The sequence below is a fragment of the Equus przewalskii genome, chromosome 24, assembly GCF_037783145.1.
Source record: "Equus przewalskii isolate Varuska chromosome 24, EquPr2, whole genome shotgun sequence".
NCBI lineage: Eukaryota > Metazoa > Chordata > Mammalia > Perissodactyla > Equidae > Equus > Equus przewalskii.
The window spans coordinates 11925001-11935782 of NC_091854.1; the positions used below are offsets into that span (position 1 = coordinate 11925001).

The 10782-nt window shown below is 49.3% G+C and overlaps 1 protein-coding gene across 4 annotated transcripts in view; it reads right to left on the bottom strand.

The window, feature by feature from the left end:
* Nucleotides 1-8918, bottom strand: part of LMO4 (LIM domain only 4) — a 17125-nt gene extending 8207 nt beyond the window's left edge. The window contains exons 1-2 of one of the 4 annotated variants that reach the window (XM_070592695.1): nucleotides 8149-8918; nucleotides 5155-5393 (exon numbers count right to left, since the gene is read on the bottom strand). In XM_070592695.1, coding sequence (XP_070448796.1) covers nucleotides 5155-5390 — 236 coding nt within the window. In that variant the 5' untranslated portion in view covers nucleotides 5391-5393; nucleotides 8149-8918. Of the gene's footprint in view, nucleotides 1-5154; nucleotides 5394-5585; nucleotides 5762-5802; nucleotides 6004-8148 lie in introns of those variants that run through there. The other 3 variants (XM_070592696.1, XM_070592694.1, XM_008529605.2) reach the window with 3 other exon arrangements.
* Nucleotides 8919-10782: the final 1864 nt, after the last annotated feature.

Consider the following 10782-nt stretch of genomic DNA (forward strand, 5'->3'; position numbering starts at 1 on the left):
AATTCACCCTGAGTAAAGCCAGTTGTATGTCTTCAACATCTAAGAGTATTCTAATAATCAGGGCCGTCGGATGTAATCCAAAAGCTTTTCATACATCTTATTTTCTCCAGTGCCACTTTCATAACCTTTCAGGGAACAATCAGCCACAAAGTCAAGGGATTCCTAAAGTGTCAGAAATTACAGTTACAAAGTTTGAAAATGCCCAAGGTCTCCCCAGGGCTGAGGTGCTACGGAACATTATTAATGGGGTTTGAGATCTTTCCACGTTACAGCTTTAAGGCTGCCTCAGAGCAGAACAACTTACATGTCTATACACATTTTAATCCCTTTTTACCAGAGACCAAGGCTACCATTAGAATTCCACCCTTTTTCTGAAAAGTTGCTTTTTTTTTTTTTTTAGAAGGTTTCTGTGCGCTGGAGAGTTAATTATCTAACCAGGGGGACTGTCCAGGACAGTGTTTGATTTAAAAGGCTTGAGGCTTTAGGTGCTCAATTAAGTAGCTATCGGTCTCAGACTGGACTATAATGGGCTCTTTTCTCTTTAACTCAAGCAAGGGGGAGATATACCCCAGGTCAGGCTAATTAAAGCCAGGGGAGTCTTTAATTGTGATGACAGAATCGGTTTCAGTTTCCTTTCTTTGGGTCCTCAGTCCAAGAAGGTCGTTAATATTTCAGCATTTGGGCAATGCAATCAATCACAAACATCAAGAGGTTCCTTATATGGGGAAAAGGGAAAAGCAGGAAAGAAATCCCACCAAACCCCCGAACTTTAAAGGTGCCTTCGCTCGTATTCGAAGAACAGCACGTAGCGTTAGGGCTGTTTGCAGGTTCAGCTCCCACTTTCTTTGCTGACATAAAGACATGGAGCGCAAGTCGTATTTTCAGTTTACTAATAATGCTTAGCATCTTTCCGTAACTTCAGTGGCCAATAGGTGGGCTTATTTTTCCACTGCATTATTACTTCAGGCAAAATACTCGCAATATGGAGCGCTACCTGGCTGTGTTTTCTAAACTGCTTTTAGGCGAGGAGAGGTGCGTTTCTAAGAGTGCGGCTGAAAGGTAGACATTCGTACCTGCAAGTAAATATCAGCAGCCTATCTGAGGAGAAAAATGCACATCCACAGCTACTGATCCAGAAGCAATTGGTTTTCCAGCAGGTTCCTATATTTAATCTAAATTCTGCACCAGCTATATTAAATGTAACAAAGAAATGCAACCCAGAAATTATGCCTGGAGCCAAGTCCATTAAAGGTACTTCGGAATAACTAGAGACCAAGCACCTTAAAAGCACCAGAAGCTATTGATACTTAAGAGGGGGGCTGTGAATAATCGCAACTGCTGCATTAGAGAGGGGAGGGAGGAAAAAAAAAAATCAGCCAAATTACGCTTGGTTAATTCAGAGTAACAGATCTGCCCCCAAGTGAATTGGAGGCCTTGAATTAATTCTGTTATGACAAATCAAGATAAACGTTCCCCCTAAATTGCATGCGATTTAATTAATTTTTGAGATCCTGGGTTTTTTTTTTCCTAGCTAATAGTTCACATGCTCCTGTGCTGTCATTGTGCTTGAGTGGGCAGACTTCAAAGTGATATTAAATAACCAACTATTAGATTTACCTAGCACGTCCTATTGGAAAAGTGCCATTTAATTACCTAGCCTGTTCAATTAAAGGGACAGCATTCTGTGAATATAGCAGCTTGCTGTTGATTACCAGGGAAATGAACTCGCTGTCTGGCGGCGCCTCCATTCCTAACGCTGCCCGCTCCCCAAACAGCGCCCCCCCCATCACCGATGCCCCCGCCCGGGGCCCCCACGCCCGGCCTGGCCGCGCTCACTGCGGCTGCGGGCGCCACGTGAACCGCCGAGCGGAGCCCCGGGGAAGAAAGCGCGACCCGCTCGCCCACTCCCGCCCTGCGCTCGCCCCCTCGCGGGCCCGAGGCCGCCGGCCGCCTGGGCGCCTTGACTGCGGCCTCGGGCGGCGCCGGCCCCCGGCCCTGCCCCGGCCCGGCGAGCGAGAGAGACTCGGGGAGGACCGCCACCCCGGCTTCCGGCGCGTCTCCTCGCCCTCCCCGGACCGGGAGCCCCACCCGTCGGTCTCCGAACTTCCTCCTCGCGCTACACTTTCCGCACCAGTCTTCGGGCCCAAGGTGGGGGTGGAGGAAGAAGGGTTGGAGGAAAGAGAAACAGAGGTTCTAAAGCTCCTTGGTGGCGCCTGGATTGAGCTAGGGGGTCGGGAGCTGGGGGAGCGGGGGCGGGGGGCAATTCCAAGGCTCGCCGACTTCTGTAAAGGGGGGGCAAGCAGGCGTTGTCCCCTTTAAGATCCACCCTCCCCCTCCACTCCACCTCCCCCCCCCAGTCTTTCCCTCCCTCTCTTAGAGGCCAATTTTGTTAATTAAATGTTTTGTTTGCGACGCAGCTCTCATTCATTGCGGACACGTCATTCGGAGCAGATCTAAGCCAGAGACCAGATCTCATTAGATAAAGCCCATCAGAACTAAGAAAATGGAGGAGCCGCTAATTAAAGCTTTTAATTGTGCGGATTCGCTGCAGCAAGGCAGCCGCTTTATCTGAAATCTTGGAGGGAGAGGCGGCGGCAGAAGCCCAGCTCTGCCCAATCGACACTTGGTCGCGCAGGGGGAAGGGACTGGGGAAAAGCAGCGCTCCCCCATCCTCCCCTCCCCTCCCCCCGAGGCCTCTCCTAGCTCTCCCGCAGCTTTTTAGCCAGATCTTGGTTGTTTTCAAAAAACCACAACCTCAAAGTCAGACAGTTTAAAAGCCCCTTAATAAATCGCTCTGTGGTCCCAGCCAGGCCAAAGAGCCGAAGGGTCTCCTTCACCTGGCGGCCGGCGAGCGGGATTACTCCACTCTTCAGTGGCGGTTCTTGCAGAATTGAAAGCTCCTCCAACAAGTGGGCTGGGGGGAGTCTGGGGAGGGGGTAGCTCAGAGGAAAAGGACCGTGTGTACGCCTCACCACCTTCCCATCGTTTTGGCATCTTGATGGGCAGAGGGAGGGAACAGTGAAGGAAGACTTCAGAGATCCTTTAACTTGGGGGGGGGGGGGGGTGGAATAGCTCAGCTGCTGCTGCTGAGCCCTGAGCAGAGTAGGAGGCGATCAATTTGGTACTTAGCTAGAACTCATCTTTCCCAGACAGACCTAAGGTTCTCAGGGTAGTATCTAGTTCAAGAGCAAGCCTGGCTCCAGTTTTCAAATCAGAGGAGAAAAGAAAGGAAGTGAGAATATGGACCCAATTAATTTAGGCTCAGGGCTGGGCACAAATCCTCCACTGCTCCATTAAGCCCCGAGAAAACACCAAAGGGGCATTTACATTTGGCCCCAAGAATAGTGAAAGGAATGGAGGCGATTCCAAGAAGCCACTTGCCTAAACTTGTCCTGAGGGAACGCAAGTGGACCCATCTTCGTTTTAATTAGTGGTAATCAGAAGCGAAGGTTTTTTGAAGGCACTTTGAGAAGAGATGAATCTGTACCATTCACCGCATCTGAACAGCATCGTCAATTTTTCCACTTTAAACCACCCTCCTTTCTTACCACAGTTTTCCTCTCTATTTAATTACAATACTGTCAAAGCTCACGGCATTGCTTGGAAGGAGGACGAGAACGCATTACACCCATGCTCCTGCTTTTCTAACATTTACTTCTAAAAGAACACTTAGTGAAATTAATGCTGCCATCTTAATTAAAAAATAAAAGGCCTCTCCCTTCCTATATTTCTTTTGCTTGGCTGATTAAGGATGCCAGCACAGTGGACATAGGTTGCATTATCGAAATAACCAAATGTCATTTTACTCCATCATTTTACACTAATGATATCACTGGGGTAAACATACCCATACTCTGCTCTGAACTGCATTGGGACCTTTTGCAGTTTTATACAAAGTGAGGGAATCACGATAGAGCTAAACTTTGAACAAAATACCTCATCCATTGATTCCCCCTGCATTGAAGAAACAGCAAAATTTTCTACCAATCATTATAAAGAAAACAGTTTAGGACAGAAATTTAAATAGAATGCAATTCCTAAAAGTGAGCGGTTCTCTATTATCAACGGTGTGCGTGTGGGTTTTTTTTTTTTTTAATTACTGGATGTTGAAACAGAACACCTCCTAGAAGCATTCATGTGCATCAGTCTATCAAACCATTTACTCAAATTAAATGTGTAATCCTTCAAATGCCTCCTTTCAAATTAATGAGTTTAAGTAGCTTGAGTTCACCTGAAAAGATCCTATAGGCACCTGACCTCCTGAATTCTTTCCATTAATTGCACTGAAACTTGTTGGAAAAGACTGCTTACACGGGCATATGAATGTTCCTATACATTGCTTTAAAATGCAAGATTAGTATAATTCTATAGCCTCTTTTCCTAAATCTCTTTTGGGGATCAAGAGTAGTGACACAAACGACAACAACAAAAAAACCAAAATCTGAACATTCCTCAACTGAAAAAACAGCAAATTCTAAATCGCAAACCACACACTAACACTGAGCACTGCCAGGCTCCAAGGAGCAGTATATAAAGAGAAACATTCCCATTAAGGTTTTTTGTTTGGGCTTTTTTTTCCCCCTATGAGAAGAATTAAAGTCTTTAAACTGATGGGCAATCAGCATTTTTCACCAAGGGCACAAAGAATGAGTCACAGTTTTCCACTCAAAAAAAGTTTAAAGGTGCTTATGTAAATATCATAATTAGCCATCACCATAGGCAAATCATTTCCACTAACTACACTTATTTTTAAGTCAGTATTTTGTCTCCGAGTTCCTATGTAGGTCTCTACCTTGCTTTAAGAAAGCACCTAACTCCCACTTGAAATGTTTATTTTTAGCAGAGGGTCCAGCTGGGGCTGACCACTTAAAATTTTGGTCCCGAGAGTGCCCAACCTTTGCACACCTAGTGGCCCAGTCCCACCAGATGGGCAGTTTCTACTTAGTATGGCATTTGCCATTAATTTGTCATTAAAAATTAGAAGATGAACACATGCTTCTTCAACTCCTTACATTCGGCCAACCAGAAGGTTTTTGAGGGGAAGGCTACCATGTATTCTCATAGTGCCCTGCTCCTTTCCTTAAAACCCTTGGTAACCTTTGGTCTTGCCATTGCTCTGCTCGCCCATCTCGGGGAAAGGCAGCCAAGTCTTACCTAATGTAGTCATTTCTGCAAAGGATCATGCCGCTCTTGGTGTAACAGGACGTGCCGATGTCGCCCAGCTGCGCCTGGCAGCAGGAGCACTTGAGGCACCGGCTGTGCCAGTAGCTGTCCATGGCATAGAGCAGAAAGCGGTCCGCAATCTTGCCCCCGCAGCCTGCGCACCGCTTCCAGGAGAGGGAGCCGGCCGTCACCGGGGGCGGCTGTGAGCTGCTGCCCGGATTCACCATGGTCTGCAGAGGGCGGGAAGGGGACAGGGAGAGAAAGACAAAACAGGGGCGATGCAAAAGTTAGTAATCGCCGCGCAAGAGAGGGAACCCGTTCCCCCGCAGAGCTGCTGGAAGGAAGCAGCAGGGCAAGGGCGGGAAGGAGGGTGAGGGGGAGAAGGAAGGGGGGAGGCTCGCCGGCAGCAGCCGCCTGTTTACTTTTCTCAAGCTTTGTTCTGGGGCCACGAGCTCCTCTCAACTTTCCAGCGCTCGCCGCCGCTGACAATTTCAGCTTGGGTACTGTCAAAACTCCGAGAGCGAGGCTCGGCGGCGCGCTCCACCCCTCGCGGCGCCTCCTCCCAGCCCCCGCCCCCGCCCACTGCCCCCTCCTCCCCTCCTTCTCCGCCCGCCTCCAGCAAATGAGGGTCAAACCCACCCACCGCCGCGCCCGGCCCCTCCCCGGCCCCCGCCAAGCCCCGAGTGCGAGCCGAGGGGAGTGGGGAGGCGGCCCCCGCCGCAGCCACGTTCCCTCCCGAGCTCTGCCTTGGGAAGTGCAGCTGCAGTTCACAAGTTGGAAATAGTTCGGTTTTCTGAAAGGGAAGGAGGGAGGAACTGGCAGAGGGGAGATGGAGAGCTTGGTAGTGGGAGGGGAGGCGAGGGGACGAGGACGGGGAGGTGGGGGCGGGGGGGAGGCGCTGCGGTGTGTAAAGTTGCGAAACTGGTTTTTCGTATTTTAAACAGCACCTTTCACATGCCATTGTGGTGACCGCCATCTCCCATTATTGTTCCAAATCTCATTTCATTTTGAAGATCAATGAGTGTTTTCTCTGGGTTTTCAGGACACAGGCAAGAATAATAGATCATTGAACTTTAGGATGCCTGTTAACTTCCTATACAAACACTCTCCACTTTGGTCTCACTAATCTGTCCTTGATCAGCAATTTAAATGCTAAAGCTTTGTTCCTCGGGGGGGGGGGGGGGGGGCGCGTTACAGATAATATGCGAGAAAGGACTATTAAAGGATGCACAAGTTATATTCCAGCCCGTCCTGCTGTCACCAAAAACTGCTTTTAAAAATTCCCCACTCTTTCTAATGAATGTCACGAGAGAAGCAACCGGGGTATAATATAGGAATCAATTTATAAAGCTTAGCCTAAACCGATTAATTTGTTGCCTCCAATCCCGAGTCCAATAAAGTCCTAGTGTTCCTCCAGTCACTTATTCTATAAAAAGATCAAGTTATTTACTGCCAATTAAGCAGCCTGTTTTGTCTTTGTCCTCTGTAAGCCGAGAGTGTGGGCTCCCCCCGAGGCTCCCGGCTATCTGCTCAAGACGTTCAGCTGATACCTCAGGAGGGAGAGGGCGAACTTTGCCTGTCCCCGGCCCAACTTGGCTGCTGCAAAAAAACGAGGGGAAGGGAACGAAACAAGGACTCGGGTTCCTTAAATAGGCCGATTTTAAACACATTTCCTCCGAAAGAGTCCCGGAACGTGTATCCAGCGACCGCACAATAAACCAGAATAAGAACTGCACCAATTAAGCTGTAACAAAACCCCGAGACTTTGGAAACAGGACCACTCTAAAACCCATTAGCATTGCATTTATCCGAATGCATCATACCTTTATGTAAATTGATTTATCTGATGCATTTACTCGAGGAATTGCTTTTTGTTACAATTTCAGACCTAACCCAAATGAATCTGCATTTCCTGCCCTAGGTCTTTAAACTGTTTCCCCCAACGTTTTAATCGCTCCGAATTCCTTTTTAAAAGGGGAGAGGGAGGGAGGAGATTCCAAGCTCTTCCCCGCCCCCATCTTTGGTGAGAGGTAAATATATATGTATATTTTTTTTGAAAAGGAAACATTACACTGAGAAAAGCATCCAGTAACCCCATTAGCCAAAGCTCTTAAGGACAAGCAATACCTTAATGCTGATTAAATCTAAAAGAGATGAATCAAGAGGACTGACCAGAAACGGACTCCCCTGATAACTAAGGACGGGCCCTCATCAAGTTTCATTTAGAGTTGGAAAAAAAAAAAGAAAGCTTTTAAGTTAAATAGGCTTATACTCTAGTAATTACATAGCCAAGCAATTTAGGTCCTGGGATAGTCAGTGAAATAGAAAGCAGAACTGGCAGCTAGAGGCAAAATCTGCCCCCCTTTAACAACGTCTCTGGTGTTTTTTAATGGAGACCGAGGGAGGGACAAACGTAGCGCTGGCAATTTGTAGTACAAAAATGGATGCTTAATTCATGTCTTGATTTTAATTAGGTGATTCACCGGATTTCTCCTGGATTGGAACAAAAGACTTATAAGCCAAGAGGAATTTTTTTAAAAGAACCAGCAATACCGAATCCTGCTCACTTAGATCCTTTCTGCCACTGTTTCAAAATTAGTGTTTACGGGGGGGGGGGGGAGGTCGTGACTATTTCCCCCACACTACTTCTCATACTCACACCCTCATTTAAGCACCCCCTGCCTTTCCCTTAGGAACTGAAAATATCCCCACCGCCCTCCAAGGTCCCCACCAGCCCGGTCTCCAAGAAGAACCCTTTTGTAAGCAGGAACCGCTACAAAGCTGGCGGCCCGGGGCTGCCCTCCGTGCTAGCTCGCAGGCCGGCCTCGGTAGTTTCAGACTCGCGCATTATCTAAGCCGACGTATTGTTTACTTGCAATTTGGGACGGTCAAGGGAAAGAAGCCAAAGAAAACAGCCCTGGCCCCAATCGGCCCCCTCCTCCCTCTCCCCCCTCCCCGCCCGCGGCTCCCCAGCGGTCCCCTTACCTGCTTTTCCCCTATATTGCAATATTGCGAGAGGCGGCGGCGGCGAAATGCGAGCGAAGCTGCTCGGCTTCCAAGGAAGGGGCGCCTTGGCTGGCGGAGCTGGAGGGAGGGGGGGGGGAGTTCTCGCAGAAGCAGGAAAGGGGAGGAGGGGGCTACGGGCTGCTCTTTTTTTTTTTTTTTTTTTTTTTTTTAACGCGTTGCTCTGAGGCTAGGTTGGGGGGCCCCACGTAAGTGGCAAGCGGCCGGGAGCAGAAGTGTCAGTCTCAGTCCCCGTCCTTCTCCTCCGCCTCCGGCTCCGCGCGAGCAGCTGCAGGAGCCCTCGGCCCGCGCGGCGCGGCGCAGCGGCAGCAACTGCTGCAATCGCTGCTGCAAGTTTGGCAATGTGGCTTCACTTTGTATATGCCCCCGCCCGGAGGCCCCCGCCCCGCCCGCGCTCCTCCCGCTCCTCCTCCTCCACCGCCTTCCTCCCTCCCGCGCGCTCGCTGGCACGCTCCGGGCTGGCGGCGGCGGCGGCCGCTCGGCCGAGCTTCCTGCACCTCCGGCCGGGGAGCAGCCGCAGAAACAACAGCCCCGGGAGCGGCGGCGGGCGGGGCGGAGGCCGGCCGGGCGCGCCCCGGGGTCGGGAGCTGCGGCCGGCCGGGCCCGGCGCGCTGGAAGCGGCGCCGCTGCCGGGGCGGCTGCCGGGGCTGCTGCTGCCCGGCTCGGAGGCGGCGGCGGCGGCGCTGGCCTCTAGCCGGCTCGCTCGCTCCCTCGGCGGCTCTTACACATGTGTTACTGACAGAGCAGAATCCCAACTACTCCCCGGCTCGGCCGCCGACGTCAGCCGCCCTCAGCCACTGGGCGGCCGGATTGTTCAGGCGGAATAATAAAACCTGCCAATCCGGGGAAGGACAAAGGGATGACTGAAACGAGCCTCTGGGGGCGGGGGAGAGAGGGAGGCGGCGGAGCGGGCGGAGGAAGGAGAAGGGAAGGACCGGAATCAGGTGGGGAGAAGTGGCCGGGGCGCCGGGGCCCCCGCCGGGGCTGCTCTCCGCGGCCCGGGAGGGCGAGTCGGGGCGCGGGCCGCCGCACCTGCCTCCTCGGCGCGCGGGGTCCCTCGGGACCCGCACGCGCTCGCCCCTCGGGGTCTGCCCTCCCCTCGCGCGGAGACGAGACCCGAGGAAACTTACTTCGCGTCTTTCTCAGAAATGGGTCTCTTCCTGTTGGGAAAGAAACGTCTTCTCGAAATCTTGGGGCAGTGGACTTCACGCACACGCAGAAGAGGGGGTTTCTGAAGAAATTCACGGGGTTAGAAATTTATGAACCTTAGCGGAAGTTTAGTTAAAAGGGTAAAAAGTAAGGGAGTCAATAGTTCCTAAAAGTTGCCTACTTACGCCCTCTTCTCTCCATTAACCCGACTATAAGCTATATGGCCAGTATGCATTTCAGAGATATTTGTCATTGTTGGTGATAAAAAGATCACAGTCCTTATTTTCGAAGTTGAGGGAAACTTCAGGGAGAAAGCCTTGGCCCTCTGTCCACCCCGCTGGAGAGGATCAGAGGCGGAATTTCTCATAGCCCCAAAAAGCAATGGAAGTAATTGCAAGATTCGCCAATCTGACAGCCTCTGGCGAGTAGGAAAGGTCACTGGTGGTATAAATCAAGTCTTGAGGAATGCTTTTAGGGTGCTAGCCTGAGTCTCTTTCCAGGCCTGAGGCTCGGCTTCTTAGATGCTTGAGTACCTAGTCATTCAATTTTATCTTCTCTGCCAAATAGGTTTAATAAAGCTCTGATCTGAGGCTAATATTGGGTCTGATTATTATTAGTAAGTTCCAGAGAGATTTTTCTGGTGGAAATTATCATGAAAGTGCAAAGCCCTTCTGCTAAGTATCATTAAGTAAAACCAGCCTTGTGGGACGAGTTTTCATCTTGTATTACACTCAGTACTCCTAGATTGAGGACAGGAACCTGCGGAAGAATCTGGCTAGACAATACAGATGTTAAACATCTATGGTTTTAGTGTCTGGGGTATTTCTGTCTTTCAAACCAACAAAATTAAGGCTGCCAAAGAAACAATAATCCTTGCTTATAACATCAAGCAGAGGACATTTTAAATACAAATTAGAATACTCTGTTTTATTTTATATTTCTAGCACCTCAAAATTAAATGACATTGATTGGTATTTAACATTGCATTTTTATGATCGTCACTTTGTGCACATATGAAAAACATTTTTTAAAAAATCATTTAAACTGCAATAGTAATTAAAATGTCCCATATAGAAAATGGCTGCAGATGAGTGTGATTAAAGAAGGCCAACTTAAAAAGATGTGATGTTCCTTGAAGGTTAGTAAAGAAAACTCAATTGCGCCGAATGAGGAAAGGAACCCCATAAACAAATAATACACACATTTTAATTCCCTGGTTCAGTTTCAATTCGTGAATAATTTCTAATAAAAGGAGATGACATATGATCTTAGTGGGCTACAATTAAGTTATGATTTGTCTTTGTCATGTACAAGTAAATTTCCTTCTCTGGGCCTTAATTTTCTCATCTACAAATGAAGACGTTAAGCCAAATGGTCTTTATTTTTCCTTTTTCTTAAGTAACTTTAAGTAGAACGCATAATGCATAAGTCTGTAATAAACTGTGG